This window comes from Perissodus microlepis, chromosome 23, assembly GCF_051167445.1.
Source record: "Perissodus microlepis isolate ML-2025 ecotype Zambia chromosome 23, ASM5116744v1, whole genome shotgun sequence".
NCBI lineage: Eukaryota > Metazoa > Chordata > Actinopteri > Cichliformes > Cichlidae > Perissodus > Perissodus microlepis.
This window is the reverse complement of record NC_140482.1, coordinates 2,603,879-2,629,389: the sequence shown is the minus strand read 5'-3', so window position 1 is coordinate 2,629,389 and position 25,511 is coordinate 2,603,879. Positions and strand designations below refer to the sequence as shown.

The window sequence follows — 25,511 nt, the reverse complement described above, 5'->3', positions numbered from 1 at the left end:
ATCATCCCACAGATGTAATATTATCTACAGCTACTCTTAGTACCATTGATGTTAAGTTAGACTCTTTTTCTCCAATTGATCTTTCTGAGTTAACTTCAATAATTACTTCCTCCAAACCATCAACGTGTCTTTTAGACCCCATTCCTACAAAACTGCTCAAAGAAGTCCTGCCATTGATTAATTCTTCGATCTTAAATATGATCAACCTATCTCTAATAATCGGCTATGTACCACAGGCCTTCAAGCTGGCTGTAGTTAAACCTTTACTCAAAAAGCATCTCTAGACCCAGCAGTCTTAGCTAATTATAGGCCAATCTCCAACCTTCCTTTCATATCAAACATCCTTGAAAGAGTAGTTGTCAAACAGCTAACAGATCATCTGCAGAGGAATGGTTTATTTGAAGAGTTTCAGTCAGGTTTCAGAGCTCAGCACAGCACAGAAACAGCTTTAGTGAAGGTTACAAATGATCTTCTTATGGCCTCTGACAGTGGACTCATCTCTGTGCTTGTCCTGCTAGACCTCAGTGCAGCGTTCGATACTGTTGACCATATTTTATTACAGCAAGTCGAGCATGCAAGACCTGGATGGGCGCTAACTTTCTGCTTCTTAATTCAGATCAAACTGAGGTTATTGTACTCGGCCCTGAAAATCTTAGAAATATGGTATCTAAGCAGATTCTTCCTCTGGATGGCATTACCTTGGCCTCCAGTAACACTGTGAGGAACCTTGGAGTCATTTTTGACCAGGACATGTCCTTCAACGCACATATTAAACAAATATGTAAGACTGCTTTCTTCCTTTTGTGCAACATCTCTAAAGTTAGAAATATCCTGTCTCAGAGTGACGCTGAAAAACTAGTTCATGCATTTATTACTTCCAGGCTGGATGACTGTAATTCATTATTATCAGGATGTCCTAAAAACTCCCTGAAAAGCCTTCAGTTAATCCAAAATGCTGCAGCAAGAGTCCTGACAGGGACTAGAAGGAGAGAGCAGATTTCTCCTGTTTTGGCTTCCTGTTAAATCCAGAATTCAAAATCCTGCTCCTCACATACAAGGTCTTAAATAATCAGGCCCCATCTTATCTTAATGACCTTGTAGCACCATATCACCCTATTAGAGCACTTCGCTCTCGCTCTGCAGGCCTACTTGTTGTTCCTAGAGTATTTAAAAGTAGAATGGGAGGCAGAGCCTTCAGTTTTCAGGCCCCTCTTCTGTGGAACCAGCTTCCAGTTTGGATTCAGGAGACAGAAACTATCTCTACTTTAAGATTAGTCTTCAAACTTTCCTTTTTGCTAAAGCATATAGTTAGGGCTGGACCAGGTGACCCTGAATCCTCCCTTAGTTATGCTGCAATAGGCGTAGGCTGCCGGGGGATTCCCATGATGCACTGGGAGTTTCTACTTCAGTCACAGTTGACATCATGTTCATACTCTGCATTCAATTATTAGTTATTATTAACCTCTGTCTCTCTTCCACAGCATGTCTTTATCCTGTCTTCCTTCTCTCACCCCAACCAATCACAGCAGATGGCCCCGCCCCTCCCTTAGCCTGGTTCTTTCTTCCTGTTAAAAGGGAGTTTTTCCTTCCCACTGTCGCCAAAGTGCTGCTCATAGGGGGTCATATGATTGTTGGGGTTTTGTTCTGTTTTGTTTGTGTTATTGTAGGGTCGACCTTACAATATAAAGCGTCTTGAGGCAAATGTTGTTGTGATTTGGTGCTGTATAAATAAAACTGAATTGAACTGTATACAAACATGTCAGACCACACTACACTTTTGAAATCTAGCTGACTTTGTGTTTACAGTCCAAAATGTTGCTCAGCTCACAGATGGTCACCATATTCTCTGGAAACTAGTTCAACCAAGCCTGATTTTCTTTACCTCAGCTGCCTCAACAAAACCAGAAAATCAATATCACATCGTGGGTATCACAACAACATTTGTTGATCATTCATGACCCCCCTCTTTGCAGCTCGTAGCTCTTAGACTTGTATAAGACGATTCTCTGAACTTTTATTGAGGTCTAAGTCTCATAATATATTTTCTGATTTGACAGCTGACAACTTTACTGTGTTAATCGCTCAGCTTTGTTGTTATCCAGTCTATTGTATTTTAGAATTGCCACCTGTGTGCTGACTAGATCTCTAAATATGAAGCTTGTGTTACTACATCGAGTGAAATAAAATCAGTGCAACAGATGACTGCACCCTGACAAAACAAAGGTTTAATCGTGGATTTGAGAAGTTTATATGAAGTGTCCATATTCAGAGTAGTGTGACTCTAAACAGCAGCAAGGATCTTCCAGTGCCGCCTCCACAGAAGCTTACTGGTACAGCTGGCACTGACAGAGCTGCGTGACTGTGGAGCAGCAGGGCTGCAGCCAGGGCTTCCACATCAGGTTCGCTGGACTTAACTGGTTCTCCACTGGCTTCAGTGAGCGCCGATGCATCTTCACAGCTTCCTTCATTGTGGCCAGGACAAAGTGAAAGGCAGGCTCAGTGTCTGGGGTCAGCGGTGTGCTCTCTGATGGGTCCTTTGAGAGATCGAAGAGCAGAGGAGGATCGTGGAAGGTAACGTACTCCGGCATGCAAAAGCAGATATGTGTATGGAAACATCCCGTCTTGTCTTCTGGGTAGAAGTTTGGAGTGAAGTAAAAAGCTTTCCACACCGAGCTACCTGAGAACGATAAATGAAAGCACTCAGTGCCACTTTCCTTCCATGAAGCAGGGTGTTGAAGTGCAGACTTTCAGCCTTAAATGTAAGACTTTTACAAACCAAAGGAAGCACAACATTTATACATTTTCAGATGCATTAATTCAACAAACTAACAATTTTATTTTAATGCTTGCATGACAATCTGTTGTAGAAAATGACCAGCTGGAGTGTAAAACCCATGGACATCAACAAATGCAGCATTTCTTCCTGAGAGACGCTCCGTCAGGCATTTACTGCATCCACCTTCAGTTTGTGGATCCTTCTGGTTATCAACTGAAAAGCTGCTCTGCAAGATTTCGATCATGTTTCTGCAGCATTTGTCTGAATCTGAGCAGAGTACAGCCCTGTGCACGTCACAGCTCGCCCTAATAAAGCTAACATTAGCTTTATTGTGTATGAATTCTGTTTGGGCCTCTTATTTAAAATTACAGCGAGAAGCTATAATCCGTTAATTCAATATTCTCTCCATGGACGCCCCTCTCTGCCTTACTGCTGCCGTCCCAAAGTGTTAAAAATAGCTTTGCAAAGTCATGTTTTCCAGACTCATAGATGTTAATGACTTTGGTTCTTATCTGTTCTAGAGTGTATTTTGTGTCATGATGTGTAACTTTTTAAGATCTTTTATCCTCCTTGATTCATCAGGTCACACAGTTAAACTGAACTCAGCTTTCCATAAAAATGGATTCATCACAGTCAGTTCCTGATTTGACATGAGGGGGGGATTACTTTAATAGCTATGGCCACGTAGGTTTAGTTTCTTTCTCCTAAATCATCATTTGGAAACTGCATTTTGTATTTACTTTATCTTTGTCTAATATTAAAATTTGTTTGATGATCTCAAACAGGATGTGGCAAATGCACAGCACTGTATATCTGATACATTTGATGAGGGAATAACCTCGCATGGTCATGAAACTGCTTGTCGTTGAACTACCTAATTCGTTTTAGATCTCTGTATGAAAGTGGCTGTAATTCAGTTAATGCATGTTTGTAAAATGAAAGCTGAAATACTTCAGTCACATATGGTTTGAAAACTACAAAAAATGATGTCTTTGTCCAACAAGTTATGGACCTAACTGTAGATGACCAGCCTACTGAATCTCTGCAGCAGCTACATGTTATCAAAAGGTTGACGAACAGAATCAACCTTTTGTAAAGTGTGTAATGTATGTTTTGTCAAATAATATCAAAGAGAAACACATTTTCCATTTGCCTTTTTTCATGACCTGACAGGGCACATTACAAAGGGGACACCCTGCACAGGCCGCCACTCGGTCGCAGAGCTAACACTTACAGGCAGACAACCGTTCACACTCACAATCACACCTATTCGCAGTTTAGAATAATCAGTTAACCTCACACTCTGCACACAGTGCTAACAACTAGCTGTTCGATATAACCACATATATCGATGACGATATAAAAACGTCTATCGTTTCATTTTACGCTGTCGTTTGTTTCGTGGTGTCGTAAAATAAACTGTTTACAGCAATATTTTTCATTGTTTTTCATCGTGGCTCCGCTGTCCGCTTGTTTGTTTTCTACATAAACCTTTCACAATAAAGCTCAAGATCCTTTTGAGAGTTTTCAAAATAAACTGAATCACGTGAAAGAGCATGCAGAGAGTTTACGGATGAGAAGCAAAAAAGAGCCGTCAGGTGCTAAAAAATAAACCTTAGACTCAAACTTTGAGAGAAAACGGCGGCCGTTACAACTTATGTCTAAAAATGTATCGTTTCATGCATCGGTTAAAACACTTGAATCCAGGTACAGGATGCGCAGCTGGAAACACTAAACGCAAGTCGAGCTGCCCGAGATTCACAGAATTTACAGAAAATGTTACATTTTTGTGATTTATATCGTTGTCAGGACGATAGATGTCTTATATCTGATAGGAGATTTTTGTCATATCGCACAGCCCTACTAACAACTGCACCACGGTGCTGCCCCTGGATCTAGTTCAGCTAAATGGGCAGTTGCTACAATACACCTGGGATTGTAGTTGGTCAGTTTCCTCATTTGTTGAAAGCTCTGGTCAAACATTTCCTGCAGAAGGCTTAAAGAGCCTTCTAGAAGCTCGGACGGCCTCAGCCTGAGCTGAGAAATCTGCAGGAAACGTCTGAAGTTGTTTTCATCCATGCACTTGTATCATTTGGTCCATGTGACGGCTCAGAGCTGCATGCGGCTCAGGAGCTGCATGCGGCTCTTTGCCTGGTTTCCTGCAGCTCTTATATTGAAGTTTGTGGTTTTTTTAATCTGCGTGTTCGCTTCGTTTGAGTTTAACGCTGTATTTTCATCAAATGCAAATGTGCGTGAGATGGAAATACCGCAAAGTTTCCCAGTAGGTGCAAGTGTCATGATGGGTGTGACCCTGTGTTTTGTGTTTGATTTATACTTCTTGATTATTGCTAACAAAGCTTGGAGTTTCTGTTTCTGTGCCCTCCCCATGTTTCACGTTTGGTTCCACTGCATCATCCACAGGGAGCAACTCGCGTCTAAATCACTGAATTTAGACAACGTCATGAAGCCTGTGATGGAAATCATCAACTGCATCCGCACACATGCACTTAACCACATGCAATTCAAGAATCTCATCGCTGAGCTGGACCCAAGGCTTCCAGGTGGCCTGCTGCTGCACTGCACTGTGAGGTGGCTGTCATAAACCCAGGCACTCTCTCGCTTCTTTGAGCTTTTGGATGCCATAATAATAATAATAATAATAATGGATTGCATTTATATAGCGCTTTTCAAGGCACCCAAAGCGCTTTACAATGCCACTATTCATTCACACACTGGTGGAGGCAGCTACAGTTATAGCCACAGCTGCCCTGGGGCAGACTGATAGAGGCGAGGCTGCCATATCGCGCCATCGGCCCCTCTGGCCAACACCAGTAGGGTGAAGTGTCTTGCCCAAGGACACAACGACCAGGACAGAGAGCCCGGGGATCGAACCGGTGACCTTCCGGTTACAGATACGCTTCCCAACCCCCCTGAGCCACGGTCACCCATGAAACTGTTAATGGTAGAGAAGGACTATCCCGAGCTCTCGGACCTCAAGTGGACTATGGATCTGGTCTTTTTGGTTGACATGCTGTGTCACTTGGACAGACTGAACCTGACCCTGCAGGTTAGCTTAGAAATGCTGCCTGACCTGGTGCAAAGTGTGTTTGCACTTGTCAACAAACAGTAGAGGTTATCAATACGGCTTCATCTTTCTCTGTTGCACACTTACTGTTTTGAGGATGCCATCTGACAGCGTTCAAGTTGGCATTACAGTAGTGAAAGAGAAATTCATGCTTGGAACGTCCAGCTCTCCCCTGTAGCAAATCCATGAGGTCATGACCATCTATCTCCCTGCAGAAAGAAAGTGAACATGAATTACAATGGTGGCTGCAACTGATCAAAGCCTCTGGATTACCTTAACACCCCACTCTTCATTAGAAAACATGTTTCCTCTGCTCACATCCAGGATTTCCCTCACTGTGAATCACTCTCACTGCCTCTCCTTTCTTTAAATGTGACCTAGATTTCAGGCTGCACTTGTTTTGACTGACATAAGGAAGGAGCACAGTCTCACCGCTGTGCAGCCTCACCTGTCCTCTGGGACTGAAGCTCCACTCAGCTGCACCACAGTAGGAAACAGGTCCATGTTGCTGGTGGGCTCATCTATCTGTCTGCCACCAGGGATTTTCCCAGGCCAACGTAAAATTCCAGGGACCCTGATTCCTCCCTCCCAATTCGTGGACTTCCCTGCTGCTCGGTAAAAGAAAAAAAAGAACAAGAAGTCATGAAAATAATTCTCATCCGGCTACCAATTAAGCCTAAATGATAGCACTACACCAAATCCCCACTGAGCCGTCTGCACAGGTGGTACTGTCATTGTCTACATTTGCTCTGCCGGTGTGTCTGCGGTGCTCTGCATCACGATTACAAATGAACTGATCATGTTGAACTTGGAGCTCATAAATCTTAAACAACATTTGAAACACAAGAGAGCATAACGGCGCAGAACCACCTATTTTACCAACATAAGCTAGACTTACACTCCGGGCTATTACGTTTTCCTTCATTAAGTTAAAATCCCAGTGGAAATCAATATATTGTGTTTACAGCACATACCAATCAAATGTATTACAGTTGTAGTGGTCTGTGTAACTGCAGTCCTGGGTAAGTGTTGAGCGCTATGCTGGCATAGCTTAATGCAGTACTATACATTAAGCATTACCTCAGCATGTGTAGTGTGAAAACAGTGTTGGGTTAGTGACTAAAGGCACAACTGGCTTCTTAAGACTCTCCTCCTGCAGAGATGAAAGGGCAGCGAGTGGCTGCCTTACAAAAAGCTGCTCTTTGAATCAAACCTGCTGAGTCCCAACAAAATCCCTGGCACGGGTCTGCTCACTGCAAACTAGTGAATGTGAATCAAATGAAGAATAATATTGCTAACATTTTTTGATATGGAGCTTTCGGCACATCCAACAGCAGAGCTTCATTGTCTCATAATTACTTGTGAATTTTCCTGAAGGAAACCGAACGAAGCTCAGAGGCAATGATCTGAGTTCTGCGTGCTTGCTGCAGCTGTTTCTTCCAGTGAACTGACTCTAAAAGCAACTCAATTTAAACCACTTAAATATTTCTTTGTTTCTCTGTTTGCTTGCAGGTCATTTTCTAACACAGCCAGTCTTTTAAATGTAAATGCTTATAACTGGTACATATTGTAATATATTGTAAAGCACCTTTAGTGCTCAGTAAGACTAGAAACATGTCGTACAAATGCTACTCTATTATATTCTGTTTACATAATCTACTTCTTTAGCTGTCACCGGGAAGAAAACGTAATACTGTAGCAGTGAAATGACATAAACACACTCAGCAAAGTTAACTCTTCAACACATTTAGCCATCTGCACCACCCTGGTTGTCAAGTCCAGAAACTCCACTTCCTCCACATCCACAATGTGGCTGCCCCCTCATTAGATCAATCACCAGCTTTGTGAACGCAATGGAGAAAAAACTACAAACTACAACTCCTGACAGACCTCAACAAGCATCTCCACTTCGGCAGCTCGCTCCGCTTGGCCTTCTGCTTCTGGGTCCAGCGCTGTACACACTTGTAGAGAAAGCCCCACGGAGCCAGTGCAGCTCAGGAGAGCTCACCTCTCCTTGAAGCAATGGCAGAGAAAGAAGCTTCGGTTTTTGTCTTTGTTGAAGCCAAGTGACCTGCCTGGTGTGACCACCAGCAGAAGTGGGGATGGTTCAGAGACAAATGGACTGGACTTCTTTACGTTTCTTGAAGACGTCTCATCCGCAGAGCTTCGTCAGTTCTAAGTGCAACTGGTGGAGAGTCCCAGATTTCAAGCCCTATGGCAGTGTCCCCGAGGTGACTTTTATTGTGTTTGTCCCTCTGATTCTTCCTCGTGGGTGTCTGACCTTCTTTTCTGTGCATCTTTGCTGACTTGATGAAAGCCCAATTAGGATAACCACATGTTTAAGAGTCAAAGAGGATGTTCTCCTCTCCTCTTCACTGTTATGCTGATGATATTCAGTTGTACATCTCTTTTAAGCCCCATGATTTATTGAAGCTTCAGCTTCTGAATGACTGCTTAGATTCTATCAAACGTTGGCTGCAAATTTCCTCCAACTCAACGAGGGGAAAACTGAAGTCCTCGTATGCGCTCCGGACAGATTTTAATCCCAGATAGTGAAAGCCCTTGGTCCTCTCTCGGTCTATGTTAAATCCTGTATCAGGAATTTAGGTGTCACCTTTGACTCGACTCTCACATTGGATGGGCACGTGAAATCTCTGGTTCGGTCTTGTTTTTATCATTTAAGAAATGTGGCTGAGTTAAGCACTACTTTATCTCGCTCTGAACCGGAGATTGCTATACGTGCATTTACTTCTTCATGCTTCGACTATTGTAACTCACTGCTTATGTGTCAAAGGTTCCCTGGAGCTTCTGCAGGTTGTGCAAAACACTGCAGCTGGGCTTTTGACTAAGTATTCACACATGACACCGATGCTATCTGAGCTACACTGGCTTCTTATTGAACTCAGAGTCCAGTTTAAGATCCTGGTTTTGACTGGCACCAGCCTACATCTCTGATCTGCTACAGTCCGATGTCCCCAGCAGGTCCTTGAGGTCATCTGATCAGGGCTTACTTGCTATGAAACAGACTAACATGAGAACTAAGGGTGACAGAGCTTTTGCCACTGTGGCCCGAGACTGTGGACTCTGTCCCCCAAACCTTAAGAACTGTGGACTCAGAACTGTGTTTTTAAAAAACAATTCAAAACTCACCTTTTTAAAACCGCTTTTGGTTCATTTTTGCCTGTTTTACCTTTATTTGTTATCTTATGTGCTGCACTTTGTGACTCTGTCTAGAAAGGTGCTATATAAATACAACTTTATTTATTCATTTATTTATTTAATAAAACTGAAGTTCTACTTGTACAGCTTCTATTCTAACCAAATCCCACAAGTTTTCCAGTAATATGTCTGAGAGAGTCTGGGTGTCATCTTCAACAGCACTTTGTCATTTCAGTCTCATATTAATCACATTACCCAGTCTGCTTACTTCCACTTAAGCAAAGTCAATCATCTCTGTCCTTTCCAGCCTCCATGCTGTTGCCATCCTGGTCCGTAGCCTTGTCACTTCTGGGACTGATTAATGTAATTTTCTTCTCTTTAGTCTAACAAGTCTCTGCATAAATTCCAGATCCTGCAGAATTCTGCAGCCCGGATCACAACACAAGTTTACAATACAGGTTTATTTATATGGCACATTTAAAACCAAAGGTACACCACAGTGCTTCTCAACAAGGTTAAAGCATAACAGATACAGGACCATATCAGGGGACAAATAAACAATCAATACAGATAAAATAGGAAATAAAACATCTGAGCGTAATTTAAAAGATAGAATCACTGAGTATTTGTAAGTGTAAGGTGGAGGTATTTATACAGTCATGCATCAATAGAAGATAACACGGGAATAAAAAATAGGGAATGATACTAACTAACCGAAATCGCTCAAACACGTTTTTAACTGTGATTTGAATGAATGGATGGAATCAGAGGCGCGAACAGCAGCAGGAAGATTGTTCCAGAGGTTCGTGGCAGCCAGGGCAAAAGTAACTAATGCTGGGCTTACACTGTGCGATTTTTGGCCCATTTTGAGACAATTTTTCAGTCGTGTGACTGTTTTGGTGATCGGCCCGAGTTTCGCCTTCATCGTGTGTCGTGTAGAAGCGATAAACGCCTCACGACCAGCTCCCGATCATCAGTCGTTTGGTCGTAAGAAAATCAAACCTGTTTGAAATCCTGTCGGCCGTCGTGAGGGCGTCACTGCAGCCTCTCACGCTGCGCACGCGCAAACACAGAAATGGAAGTGAAAAGACGGAGCAGCAGTGCAGCCTGTGATCTGGACACAAGCGATGGAGGCACAACTTGTAGAACTTTGGCTCATCAGAGCCTTTTCGATGTGGCCTCACAAAATTATCACGACCACAACAACCGTGAAAATAGTTGGATCTACATTCCTGCTCAATCACAGCTGCCTGATCAATGCTTTTTATTAGCAATTTAGCAAAGTTGATGGTGGTGTGTGTGTCTGTGTGAGTGAAAGACAGAGAGCGAGAGATTTTCTGTTATAACCTTCATGTTACGGACGCACAGTGTGAGCACTCAGGTCGCATCAGAGCATCGGGCCGTATAGTGTGAGACCTGCATCGTGACCTACGAACTTTAACCCCTGCGAGTCAATCCAGGGGTTAGAAGCATCAGCACGGCGTATGCCCAGCTTTACATGCCCTCCAGAGAGCTTGTTCTTCAACAGCTTCACTGGCTGCCCGTAGATTATAGAGTCACTTGCAAAATATTGCTTCACATTTTCAAATGTATTGAAAACCTGGTCCCTCCCTGTGCTCCTCCTTTCTTAGGTCTTTGTTCATCGCTCACCTTGTTGTTCCCTGTGGCCGTCTCACCACAGAGCAGAGCTGATCTGTTCCCCGGCTCTGCAATGAACTTCCTCTTGATATCAGGAATATCTTCCCTTATTACAAACTGGCTTACTCTCTTCAAGCACTGACTCTAATTGTTTTCTATCCTTTTGCTATTTGTTTTTATGCTTTGTAACGTGACCTTTGCTTTTTTCAAAGGCACCCACAAATCAAATGTATTATAATTATTAACTAACTGGTTAAAATCCTGCTGATGTATACAGGCAGAAAGGTCTTTACCTTTAAGCATTAAAACCAAGAACAGTTTTCCGTTTTTCTTCTCGGTGTACCTTTATATATTCCGTTCGATCCCCCGTGGACATCGCCTCTGGCAGAGATTTCCTCCAGATGAGCCCCTTGATCTGAAGTCAAGTAAACAAGAGTTTTTCCTCTCAAGCTGAGTCTGTCCAGCGTCTCCATGAGCTGACCTGAGAATACACACAGTGCAAACTCCAGTCTGTAATTATTTGGAAACATTTTTCCGTTTGAGTATGAATAACAGAACGAGAAAGTGAAACTGTAAAACAACACGTGTGTTAAAGCTGCCAGGCAGGAGGAAAAGAGGAAGACCTCAGAGGAGGTTCGTGTTTGTCGTGAATGATGTCATGCAGGAGAGTGGGTGTGACAGAGGCAGAGGGACAGAGTGGGATGGATGCAGATGAACTGTGGTGACCCTTAAACGGAGCAGCTTAAAGAAGAGGAGGAAAAATACATCTTCTATATTAGATTGGTCAAAGTAGGCGTCAGTGCTCGCTGGCTGCTCTGCTTTCTTTCGGTGCCTCTCTCCTCTATCTGTGCACGTGTGTTTGTGTCCTCATCTCATCAAGGTCACTCTTCACTGGACCGTTGAACAACATAATGAGTTAAACCTGTGTTTGTGGTGCCTCCGACATCCTCGAACACTAAGTGTGTTTCTTCTGTACATTTCCCTGGACTCCCCTCCTTGGTGTGTGGTGGGTCGAACCCTGAGGTGGACTCTTTTATGTGGATTCTCTTCCCCCAGACCCCTGGACCACTATTCCACTATTTGCATTGCGTCTTTGTGCAAATATACTTTCACTGTAAACAAACACACTGAACTTTGATCTCCTGAGTCCAGCGTGCCCATCAGCCTTGACACAGGGATTGTATTGATCATGTCCATCATTACTACTGGACATTAACTTTTTTCAGTCGCAAAAAACATCAAAGAATGCTGTGTAAGAGACACTTTAATTCAATTCAGTTCAACTTTATTTATACATCGCCAAATCAAAGCAACTGTCACTTCAAGAGGCTTTATTTTTAGACCCTAATATAGAGAAAAAATGTTGGCTTTGAGAGTGCTGATGGAGAAGTAATGACTATTATAAGTGTAATGACAGAGAGGCCTATTAACACATAGTGACTGAAGAAGAAACACCCAGTGCATCATGGGAATCCCCGGCAGCCTACGTCTATTGCAGCATAACTAAGGGAGGATCCAGGGTCACCTGGTCCAGCCCTAACTATATGCTTTAGCAAAAAGGAAAGTTTGAGGCCTAATCTTAAAAGTAGAGATAGTTTCTGTCTCCTGAACCCAAACTGGAAGCTGGTTCCACAGAAGAGGGGCCTGAAAACTGAAGGCTCTGCCTCCCATTCTACTTTTAAATACTCTAGGAACAACAAGTAGGCCTGCAGAGCGAGAGCGAAGTGCTCTAATAGGGTGATATGGTACTACAAGGTCATTAAGATAAGATGGGGCCTGATTATTTAAGACCTTGTATGTGAGGAGGGAAGGGAAGCAGGAGGAATCTGCTCTCTCTTTCGAGTCCCTGTCAGTACAGTAGTTATGCTGTAATAGTTGTTGATGATGATGCAGTTCTTCACTCCTATTTATACTCCTCTATACACCAGTATTGCATTTAATTATTAGTAATCCTTACCCCAACCTAGTCGGCTCAGATGGTTGAGCTTCCCTGAGCCTGGCTCTGCAGGAGGTTTTCTTTTAAAAAGGTGTTTTTTCTTCCCACTGTCGCCACGTGACACTCATAGCGATTTGTCTGATTAGGGCTTCTCCCTGACATGCAGTATATTAAGGTCAGGTCATGATAAACACTTGAATTAGGGGCAAACCTATATGGGTACATTTAAAGCTGTTATAACATATTATGAAATGCTTACAGCTGCACCAATTTACAGTCTAAACAGGTTTTATAAAATAATCAGCTCAATCTTTTCTAATATATTTGTGATAAATAATTTTAGCTGATGATTTGACAAGAAATGTATAAACAATATTTCCTATTTTGACTACAAAGCACAGTGAGATCAGTTCTCCATCCACAAGGTTTTAAGTGGATCTCCTCACATCTCCCATCTCGTCTCACTTATTGGTTCTTCTCTCCTCTGCAGCAGCAGGTGAAGCTGGGGGGGTTTCACAGAGCCTACCCTCCTAACATGATAAGATCGTGACAAGATGTAATTGCTATGACTACACACTTATCTTCTGTTCCCACTTTAACGATTATTCTTGAAGGCTCTTTCTTTCTTGGTGTCATTTGACTGAACTGGGCAAAGAGGAGAGGTCGGAAGCTTCTGGGCTTTTTTTACTGGATTTGAAAGAACTCACAGACATAGAAAAGCCGCTTTTCCTTTAAACAGACAGACTGACCTACCCACACTCCAGTCCACCTCCTGCACAGCGTCCCCGTAGATACCGTGGCGGCTCGTCCCTCTGAAAGCGGCCGAAGCAAAGATGGCTGTGTGGACTTGGAGGAAAGAGAAAAGGAGCAGGAAAGTCCTGTTTGAATTTCTGCAGAAACAAACAATGAATATGAAACATTGCAACAAGAGAGTTTTCAGATCCAGGTGAATCAGGAAAGCTTCACGTGCCGCTCTATGAAGTCCACTGCCTCGTGGACCATCCTCTGCGTCATGTTTTCAGACTTATATGGCTGCTCCACAATGCTGTGGTCCCTCAGGAGAACACAGTTTAAGTATGGGACAACCATGATGAACGCTACTGGCAAACCAGTGACCAAAAGCAACAGAAACATCAAGCTCAGGATCGACCTTCTGCCGATGCCCCCGCTGTAGTGCAGCACAACTGCAGTGAGCAAAACGATGCCCATTGTTCTGTATGGCAAATATTTATGGAACTGGAAAACGGTGCCATGTCCAGGCTGGCAGTCCCTCAGGTTAGTCAGAGGGATACCGAAGAAATAATTGAAGCCGTGGTTGTTAGGGTGGTGGCAGTGATCGCCACGGCTCTCACAGTTCAGGCCCAGGTGCCATTTTCCTGCAGACAAGAAGATGAAACAAAAAGTCAGAAAGTAGAAACCCGATTAAGCTCGAAGCCACAATAAGAGAGTAAACTGTACACGTCCTATAAAAACAAATCTCACTACAGTTACAGGTATAAATATTGACATCAGTGTGAGCTCTGTCACTTCATTTTTAGCTGCTAATAACGCTCAAAACTGTCTGCGATGAGCACACGAGACACTCGGCCAAAGACCTCTTTATTCAACTTGTTTGACATAACATTTAATGCTGTACTTAATAGACGGGCGCTTACATAGCACCTTCCTGCTGTCTGCATTCATACACCAGCTTTTTTCTGTGCCTAAGCACTTTTAACCGTGTGTTCACACACTCTCAGGCACTGGGGTCAACTCAGGGTTCAGCATCTACCTCAGGATACCTCAAGACAGAGCCTAGGGGATCTGGGGCATTCACCACCTCTCTCCTTAACCTGGCTTCAACCAGTCTTTCCCATAGTGTACTTCATGGTATGGCTCATCAGCATTAAAGCTCTGTAGTTACTACATCTGTGCACACCACCCTTGTTCTTCAAAACTCTCCATTCCTCAGGCATCTTCTCACTCTCTGTGACTGTTAAACAGTCTGGTCAAAGGTCCACTGCCCTGTCTCCTACACATCTCCAACCAACCACCTTTTCACTCTTCATACACCTTCATAGCTGCCCTCACTTCCTCCTTTCTTAACCTCTGCACTTCCGCATTCAGCCATTCCATCCTATTTGCAAAATCCACACCATCGGTCCTTCGGCATTTCTCTCCTTCAATTCAATTCAGTTTTATTTATATAGCACCAAATCACAACAGTTGCTTCAAGGTGCTTTATATTGTAAGGTAAAGACCTCAGAAATACAGAGAAGACGCCACACACGTCCTCATCACCTCTGATTCACTTACATGTCCATTAAATTCTGCTTCAGTTACCACGCTGACAACATTCAACATCATCCTTTGATTTCCAGCTTCAGACTCATGATCTTGTCTGACCCTCTCTTCACCTGCAAAACACTATTCACATAAAGATTAAGTAAAGATTACCACGACTCTATTTCTTTCACCGTGGCTCGCCTACTGGTGATGGCCAGAGGGGCCGATGGCGCGATATGTCAGTCTGCCCCAGGGCAGCTGTGGCTACAACCGTAGCTGCCTCCACCAGTGTGTGAATGTGAGAGTGAATGAATAGTGGCATTGTAAAGCGCTATATAAATCCAATCCATTATTATTATTGTTATATTCCATGTAGAAAGTGTGAATCAAGCTGCCGTGCTCCTGGCTTTGCTTCCCTTCCACTTGGTCTCCTTCCATTAACACACTGTTGGCCAACAGCACCAGTTATCATTAACCTGGGCCCCACACGATCCAGTGTGGAAATCTTACTCTTAATGATTGACATGTTTGATTTGGTAGAGACTTTACACCAGAAGTGCACTGGCTTGTACCTGTAAATGCACTGTGCTGTCACGATCTCAAGCTCTATACACACAAACAGAATTTAACTAAACTAATAATACACAAAAATCTGATTCACAGGGAAGGATGGAAAAATCAAGTCTCTGTACTAAGACCTGTCTACAAATACAGCAACATGATTGTCATCATTAAGTCACATCAGCAACACAATCTAAACTGCAGATGTTCTTCTTCCAAATCACTAAGTCGAAGGTAAACAGGACTGCACTGCAGTGTGACCAGTGTACCAATGGTTAGACTCCCAATGACACTGGGAGTCTGCCAATGAAATGCCTATCCACGGTATGAGTTGCTCATTTCTTTCACGCCGTGTCTAAAACAACTGCACTGGTAAGTTCACAGAGTCACCAGCTTAGACTCTACATCAGACAAATCACACCAAAGTGCAGCACTTATAATGTCAGCTTCCAAACATGTTTCTTCGTGACATAATGCTTTTTCAGCGTTTCCACATATTCATATTCATTCCTAACAGATGTGTAAGGGTCTGAAATGACAAGCTTTTTGTTGTTTTTGCTAATAAGACAAATAAGATTCATGCATCATACCTATGAGAGCAGTCTCATAGCCTTGTTGTTTGACAACCTTGGCAAAAGTAATCTCCTGGCTGGGGAGACCTCCAGATGCTGCATTAAATAAAAAGACACCTGGTCTGATATAACCAGCGATACCTGGAAAGAAAGAAAAACAAAAACAAACATGTGACTTCAGCATGCATAAAAAAAATGACTCAATTCACAACAATGTGCATAAAGAGTTTTACAGACAGTTTTATTGTAATTGGGCTCAAAGTGATCTTAAATAATTCACTAAATGAATGGCCTCTGTTAAAGGTGGCTGTGTTTAACGCTCCTGTATTCTGGAAACTTCTCCACCAGGCCTACATTGAGCACTGCTCCTGTCGGGGAAGCTTGTTTCTGTCTGCAGCTTTTAACTGGCCTGATCGCACTGGGTATCGTCCGGTGAGAAACGCTGCCCTGCTGGGAGTGCAGAGGCTGGCTGCAGCAATGTGGTGGGTCAGCTTCACCCCTTCCTCTGCCAGCTGGTCAATATTGGGGGTCCTGCAAATCACATCATCAGCAATTACAGAACAGGTTTCTCATCAAAGCAAAATATGTCAGACTTGTCAATGCCTGAAATAAAGTTAAAGCAACTTATCTCCAGCTGTTGCCCAAGAATCTCTTACTCAGTTCTTAATGCCCATATTTTCCAATCAATCACAAATCACCACTTTACTGTTATTTTACAAAATCAATGTCCCTGTTTCATAAAAAAGGTCTTATCAAAGAAAAACTATGACTTAGATAAAAATCAGTAAACAAAACTAACCGGGACACGCCGCTGTGAGCTACTTATTTGTCTGTGATCATTCTGAATCTACTCAAAAACACTGGAGATAAACGTAAATATTTGAAAGCACCGACTTCTTTGCAGAATTAATGCTCTATTAAAATTCCACTCACCTTTACTGTAGCGAGATAGAGAAAGAAATATCAGAAAGAGAACCTCGACAAATAAAACTTACTGCATGGAAACAAGAGCACAGGAATAAAATCTCATTCAACAAATATAAAATGGTATTTATGTATTTTTATTATTGCACTTGGATGCAATAATAACTGCTCGACAGCAGTCATCTATAATAATATTGCCCCTACAAGCCAAAACTCCCCAATGGGCAGCACTCGACAGGAAGAGACCTTGAGTAAAACCAAGCTCGACGAAAGGCTCTTCACACAGAGGCCACAACAGGAAACAGGACAAGAAACAAATTTATTCTTAATTAGTCGGCCCCAATTAAGTCAAAGTAGAATTTTAGAGCAGTACATTGAGTCAGAGGTAGTTTGAGATTGATCTAAAAATATCTTTTAAAAAAGTTCCCTTGATTTTTGTACTTAGCTCACATAGGCTTCATATTAGCTGATATTCTTGGGTAGCGTCACTTTAGTATAATAAATGCTAAATGTAGCATTAAATAAAGCAATAAATGCTGAATTTATGTTGTTTGCCCAGTGTCCAATACAGTGAAGTAATCCCAAATGATAATATTTCCACTGGCACAGTTTCTGGGAGAGGCTATCTCCTGTCATGGTCCTGGGTCTGTGGGTCCAGTGTTTCTGAATATTCTTTGAATTAGTTAGTTTCTGGTTATATTTGCCAGTCTTTTATGAGTCCTCTCTCTTCTACTGGGCTTCCTGTAGTGTATATCCAAAATATCAGAGGAACATGTTGTGCTCTTCTACCCTCAACAGAGCCACAATCAAAGATATTCACTCCAGTATGGGAACAAAACGGCCTACAATAACAGGAGGTCAAATGAAAGAGTTCTGGGAGTAGCCGCTTGAAGAATTACAAGTCCCCCCATTTCTGCCAATCACCTCTCTAAAAACCAGCAGCCAAATTACACTTAAGCTTCACCAGCGTCAGTGAGAAGCAACATGTTCTTACCTCAGTGAGTTATTGCCATAACAGCCGAGGTCTCCAATTCCCAGGTCATCCACCATTATCAGGACAAAATTAGGCCTGTTGGCCTCCTGAAGAGAAACGCTGCTCACCTCTAAGAGCAGCAGCAACAGAGAGGAAAGTGGCCACGTGGACTTCATGTTGTCAGAACAGAAACACTGGAAGACAAATCAAACCACATGTAACTGTGGTGTAAAGATACACTGACAGGTACCTGTATTACAGCCAGTAGTATTCTGGAGTTTCCCACCAATGATTCTGAAGCGTCCGTCAGTCGCTGTCAGTTACCGATGAATATAATTTAACTGACCATAGTTGACCATAGCTTTGACGCTACAGTAACATTTTCACAAGCATTTCACAAAACGTGGTGAAGTCATTAACCAAGGACGGTACTCATGTCTTCTTCTAGTGCTTTCAATCATGAATAATACAAACTGGTTATGATTCAAGCACACGGTCGAGTGAAAGGTTGACAATGAAGACTGTTACAGGCATATCAGGCAGCATTAACAACACGTTCTCACTCCCAAAGCGGAACGTTTTACGCTAGGTGACACATCGTCAACATATTACGTCTTCGCCTACCCACCACGTTCCTAAATGACGACCTCGGAAAAATGAGGAAATATGAGAACCGTCTGGACTCAATCTACACATGTTCGCTCTTCTTCTTCAAATCGCTTACAAACACGCTATTTAACGTCATTAAAGTCCTGGTTAAGGTCAGGGATAAGGTTAGGTTTAGGGCTGGAATACAGGGCTGGAACGTCTATTACCGCGGGAGTGTCATTGCACTGGATTTCAGCCATAACCCTCCGCGTACCATAAGAACGCCGAAGGTCTCCTTTCGCATTCCTCAGAAACGCCGCGGGACGTGACAAAACGTCGGCATGTTACGCCTCGGGAGTGAGAACGGGCTGGCATTAAAGCTGAGAAAAAGCTACTAACTCCTTTTACTGCTTTACATTATATTTTTGTTAGTCAAAGGAGCTTGCAAAGAAAAGCGTCTGGACTTCTTTAAGTTGCTTGAAGACGTTTCACCTCTCATCCGAGAAGCTTCTTCAGTTCTAAGGCCAAATGGTGGGGAGCCCCAGATTTAAACCTAGTGGGAGTTTCCCCCCACAGAGGGACACAAGGACCCCCTGATGATCCTCTAATCGCCTGAGCCAAGGTGTGAAACTGGGTGTGGGTCAGCCAGGGTTTCGGGTGAGTTCATTGTGAAACCTGGCTCCACCCAGAGGAGTCTTTCAAACCATCTGTTTGACAGATGGTTTGAAAGAGGAGTGAAAGAAGCCATCTATGTCCACTGTGAGCGACCATCTTTGAACAGAGGCGGGGTTTACGACACCAACTCTCTGCCATCTATAATCCAGTTTTGAGATCCTCCCCAGACGCCTTAACGCCCACTCACATCCTGGGCCATCTGACCTCAGGAAATCACATGATAGGGTGGGGCCAGGTTTCACAATGAGCTCACCTGAAACTCTGGCTGATTGGGACCCACACCCAGTTTCACACCTTGGCTCAGGCGATTAGAGGATCATCAGGGGGTCCTTTTGTCCCTCTGTGGGGGGGAACTCCCACTAGGTTTAAATCTGGGACTCTCCACCATTTGACCTTAGAACTGAAGAAGCTTCTCGGCTGAGAGGTGAAACGTCTTCAAGTAACTTAAAGAAGTCCAGACGCTTTTCTTTGCAAGCTCCTTAGACTACGATGACCTGGATGACTGAGAACCTTCACAGACATATATTTTTGTTACTTGTTTACGTTTACACGCTTAGTTCCTTAATTTTAGAAACACGGGAAACTTGAACTGTCTGGATCAGTGCTTATAAACCATGGGGGAAATGGTGTCCCCACACTTAAAGCAGCCACAGCCTAATCTTGAACAGGTAACAAAATCAGTAATGAGCAGTCAGACTCCAAGACTGCAGCCACTGTTCCTACTGTGGTGACGGCTGTGAAGAGTAAAATAAACATTCCTAACACTGAAGGTAGAAAATATGAAATAACTTTTGATTATTGACAAAACTGAAAACAGCATTACTAACAATTACTAATGACATTCTTATGCACTTGGGAAATATTTGATTTCATTCCTACTTGACCTGCAGCAGGTGACACCATTGATCATGTCATTCTGATTGATGAACTGTGTTGGTATCTGTGACAACGTTCTCAAATGGTTCTCATCAGACTTCACCGAGAGACATATTTGTAATAATACGAATTCTGAAATGTACGTATAAATTTAAATGAAGTCCCTCAGGGCTCAATCCTTGGACCAATTCTATTTTCATTACATATCCTATCCTACTAAACAGCTTCAAAAGCATCTTCTGTCACTGCAGATGATACACAGCTGTAAGACAAACAACCTCAACAGCTACCTCAGGCAATCTTTCACTGCCATTAACTAACTGGATGTCTCAAACTGACACTGTTTGGGTCTGGCAGCTTCTCTGAGGAGAGCCCTTACATCAGCCCTCCATCAGCAATATCAAATCATCTGATAAAAACCTTGGTATTACTTTTGACAAGCATTTGAATCTCACATATCAAAGCTTTTCCCAATTTTATGTATTTAATCTGAAACGTTGCAAAAATGAAACATTTAATGGTTTCCAGTCATTTGGATCTCTTAGTTCCACTAAACTTTAATTTGTCCTGGTCTTGATTAACTCTAAACACTGGCACCTTGTAACTGCAGCTTATTTCAAAAATGAGTCGATTAGGTCGAATGAATCAGTGGTTTGTTTAACAGAACTGTTTAAAACTCATTTTTGTATGTTCATTTGTTCTTAATCTTCCACCTGTTATTTTGATTATAATTCACATGTAATGTGGATGTGGAAGTGTATATGCAGGAATGAGTGTAACGCCATGAGTCCCAAGGGTCCACTTTGATTAGAAATGTTCCTAAATGAGAGTGATGACCAGAGGTCGTGTAGTCGCCATAATAAGAGATGCTCCAATTCCCCAAATACTGAGGAAAGGAGCTTTGGTGCTTCCTATATCAGCTCTGTTGGAACAGCATACACTGGGCCATCTTTTCTTAATAGAGAGGAGAAAATGCTGTCCCATGATTCAGGGGCAGGGATAGCTCAGTAGGTAGAGTGGCGGCCCCATGATCAGAAGGTCGGGGGTTCGACTCCACTGAACGGCTACCCTGAGGTACCCCTGAGCAAGGTACCGTCCCTACACGCTGCTCCCCGGGCGCTGCATTGGTGGCTGCCCACTGCTTCACTGGGTGAATGGGTTAAATGCAGAGGAACTATTTCCCTATGGGGACATACACACACACTTTACTTTACTGGGACAGACCCTCCGGTCATTCATGAAAACAACAACATAATAAACAAAGTTGTGCAGATCATGTAAATGTTCATTATGAATGCATATTTGCATTCAGTTCAATTAGTGAGAATTGTGTGATTATCATAAATTAATTTTTACCTCAGGTCTCGTGGGGTAAGTGATGGATGGAGGGAATTTTACTGCAGTCACAGAAATCCTGAACAAGGAGGAAGAAAGACATTCCACTAGATCAAAGCAGTTAAATAAGTAATTAGGACATTTACATATAATATTTAAATATTAACAAAAATTCCCACTCGTGGGATTAATAAAGGTATCTTATCGTAAAATAACATGTATTTGATTTTATAGACTATAGGCCATGATCTACTGTGCTATAATTTATATATTATGATGCAGTCAGTTTGCAGTAATAACTCGCATTCTGCCAAGAGCAGCAAAAATTAGTGGCTCAAAAAACCGCAGCCCTGAGCAGGGAGAGTCTCGTCCCATCCAAAATAAGTGCTCAGGCTTCACGCACGTTTGCCTCTTAAAAGAGTGAAGCAGTTCAACGGAGCCTGAAGGGAAATCAATATGGTTTTGATGGAAATCTCTGACCACTGTTTATTATTACAAACTCCAATGTGTGTGAAAGCAGACCTAACATCATTTGCCATCAGATGACGAGACGTTCCAGTTACTATGTAGCACATTATCACATGGAGATTAATCTAACGCACTAACACGGATTCATTCATAGGACATTTCACTTGTATCCGTTACAGATTCTTCAGCCAGACGTGGCCTGCTGTCTGCACACTGCGTCGAAGATCTTCACACCTCACTTCCTCACCCTGCGCACCGAGGGATTTAGGACAGAGAGTTTTGGCACTGCGCTCACAGCTTAAGTGCCAATTATGCAATCGTTTTAAAAACATCTGCCACTCCTTAAAAATCTCGAAATCTTTATTCTAAAAATGATCAATATTGTTTTTTCTTATCCAAGTAACCTGCAAAGATCAACAGGGTAAGAACACGTTGGTGAAGCATTTCTACAATTTCGTTGGCACATGTTCAATGACAACAAAGGTCTATTCTATTCTATTCTATTCTATTCTATTCCATGCGCATGTTGTCACCCATCTTCTCCATACTGTAGTTTCCACACGGTACATCACGCTACATCACGCGTCACGTCAGGTTGTTGGAGTTGTCAGAGCACCTTCAGGACTGTGTGTCTGCATGCGGGAACATGTATCTTTAATGTGTGGCTTTATCCAAACTGCTATAAATGTATTATTGTTATTTGTTGTTATTATTATTGTTGTTGTTGTTACCGGTCTCCATCCTCTAACAGAGGAGTTTTAGTAGCAAATAACTTTTGCCTTTGAGTTTTACTTCTAACCTGCAGATAAATGAACAGAGTTGAGTATTCAGCAGATTTTCTCCTGCAGACAGACAGAAGTGTTACTCACCTGCTGAATGACAGACGGTGATACGGAGCGCAGGCTGTACTGTCGCTCTGTGGGATGCTTCTCCCAAATTTCTGCGCTACTCAAATCTTGCAAAGTTGTTTGAGCTCCTGCTGTGAAGCCAGAATCACGCGAGAAGTGGGAGCTACTCTGTTTTTCCGTTTAGCTTTAGTAAATAGAAGTACTTCCTGTCATGAATTTCAAAACAAAACTCCACAGTCAGACCAAGGAAAACAATGGAGAAAACTTAATTAAAAATTCGCCCATCATATTTGACTAAGCCTGCACCGCCTGTCTTTGATGCTCAGCTCAGGGTTACACTGCTGCTCACAGTACAAACTACTGGCAAATATGTGACCGACATGAGTCATGAATCAGGCCACTTTTTAGCCCTTTTTCGATTTAAGTCATTCAAGAACGTGATTATGATCCTGTCTTATTTCACCACCTCGGTGATTATTTATTGTACTTTTCTTTCTTTCAGAAGTGTCACTGACAGCACCACTGTCTCAAACCTACACACATACACAGAGATGGTACAAAGAAAATGAAGTGTTTATGTAGCACCCTTCTACTCTGCTTGAGCATTCAAAGCACTTTATACATCATGCCTCATTCACCCAATAGTGATGGGATTTCCGGCTCTTTTTAGAGAACCGGCTCTTTTGGCTCCCAACCGGATCTTCAGGTTGTTTTGTTGTTGTAATTAATTTATTATTAACAACAATATATAATTATGCACAAAAGGAATTACTAATGTAAAAAAAACCCTGTGGTTTTATTTATATGTTTATATATAAATATATACGGTGGCCCTAGAGACAAAACACATACAAACTCCAAAACACATTTCTAGCGTTAACTGAACTTCCAAAACAGAGCTACATAGATCACTTAAATTACACAATTGAAAGCATGTGTGTATTGTTTGTGTATTTATACACAAGCACTCATATATATTCAAACAATTTAAAAAAAAGTTCATTTACCTGTTACTACCACACACCAAATCCAGTCGTTGGTACTTGCTGGCTTGTGTAAATGGTAAATGGTAAATGGCCTGTATTTGTATAGCGCTTTTACTAGTCCCTAAGGACCCCAAAGTGCTTTACACATCCAGTCATCCACCCATTCACACACTGGTGATGGCAGCTACATTGTAGCCATTAGGTAACAAAAGCTTAACACTGCCCCCTAGCATCCTGGAGCACTTCTGTTGTGTTTTGTACGTGTTTTGGAGTTTGTACGTGCTTTGTCTGTAGGGGCCACCATACATATACTTTTATTTATTCACTCCACATAAAATGTAATAAATAAATCATATAATACAAAAACCAACTATTCACATTTCAACTTTTAACTATTTAAATTTTCAGCTTTTTCCTTTTAAACAAATTTAAAGTGAAACCACACAAAACACTGCAAACCACAACACAATTAAATATAAATTATAATATGAAAACAAAAAGAAGATGCATATTCTCTGTCATATGGACCTGCATGAATAAACTTTCTGAATCCTTTATCATCTGCAACTGAAAATAGTTGTGGATGATTACTATACCTTTGTAATGTGACGTTGTTGGCCCTGGCTCTCTTTCTCTCTCTCTCCCTCCCGCTCTGTTCCTGTGCTACTCAGCGTGTAACTACCGCCCCTCCCCCCTCTGCCCAGCGCAAAGCACAAGGCTCGTGTGCGGAGTGACGCGGAAAAAAAGTGTGAGAGAGAGAAAGAGGGTGAGAGAAAGGAAAAAAAAAAACACGGCTCCCAATTAGGAGCCGGCTCGCATCGTTCACTTCAAAGAGTCGGCTCTAAGAGCCGTTTCGTTCGCGACCGACACATCACTATCACCCAAGCACCAAGTGCTTTCTATGTAACATTCACACACGTTCATACAATGATGAATGCATCAAAGAGCAACTTGGGGTTCAGTATCTTGCCCAAGGATACTTAAGCATGCAGGCTTGGGCAGCCAGGGATTGAACCTTCAGATTAGTGGATGACCTGGTCTACCTCCTCAGCTACAGCCGTCCCCACATAGATGGAACTAGCACGCTTTCCATTCACAAACTTTGCTCTGCACTGTCAACATACGCACAAATATTTGATTAAAGCATGATTCTACGAGTATCTGTAAATAAGACAACACAGTGATACTGGTCAGTGCATTTCAGAGAAAGATACCACTAGCTTCTTTCTTGGTGGTGCTCTCACACTTTTTTGCTTATAAGGATTCATCTTTATTGTCTTTACACATGTGTGAATGCAGGGTAACGAAAAACAGTTTGCATCTAATAGGAAGTGCAAAGTGCAGTAAGTGCAATAAGAGCAGATTATATACAGATAAGTTAAATAGAGAGCAAATACACAGATGTACTGATATATACAGTTGAGGGTCGTTTAAATGGTGGAATAGTTATGCACTGATTATGTCCAAAGAGACCAAATATACAGATGATCTGTATAGCTATATATACAGGTGTAATATAAACAATTATACAGATGTGCTACATATATGCAGATGTATGAGGTAAACAGATCTACAAAGTGCTATGAATATATCTACAGTAGTGGAAGCGTAGCGCTCTGAACAGACTATAATAGTGAACAGTGTAGGCACTATAACAGAGACTATGTCAGTGTCCTAAACCAGCGGTCCCCAACCTTTTATGCGCCATGGACCGGTTTAGGTTTGGCACTATTTTCATGGAACGGCCTTTAAGGTGCAGCGGATAAATACAACAAAATCAAACCAGTACCGGCACCAAAAAAAGAAGATTTATTCATAACACACGGGAAAAGACCCAGGGAAACCG

The 25,511-nt window shown here is 42.4% G+C and overlaps 1 protein-coding gene across 1 annotated transcript; it reads right to left on the bottom strand.

Moving 5' to 3' along the window:
* Positions 1–375: 375 nt before the first annotated feature.
* sts (steroid sulfatase (microsomal), isozyme S) lies at positions 376–22,873 on the bottom strand. Its single transcript, XM_084921128.1, has 11 exons — positions 22,701–22,873; positions 21,385–21,442; positions 17,911–18,083; positions 16,402–16,523; positions 16,011–16,133; positions 13,565–13,970; positions 13,348–13,484; positions 11,002–11,139; positions 6,310–6,469; positions 5,949–6,070; positions 376–2,677 (listed from the first exon to the last, which is right to left on the bottom strand). The coding sequence occupies exons 3-11, from the start codon at positions 18,063–18,065 to the stop codon at positions 2,325–2,327; spliced, it is 1,716 nt and encodes a 571-aa protein (XP_084777254.1). The 5' UTR covers positions 18,066–18,083; positions 21,385–21,442; positions 22,701–22,873; the 3' UTR covers positions 376–2,324.
* Between the last annotated feature and the right edge of the window lie 2,638 nt (positions 22,874–25,511).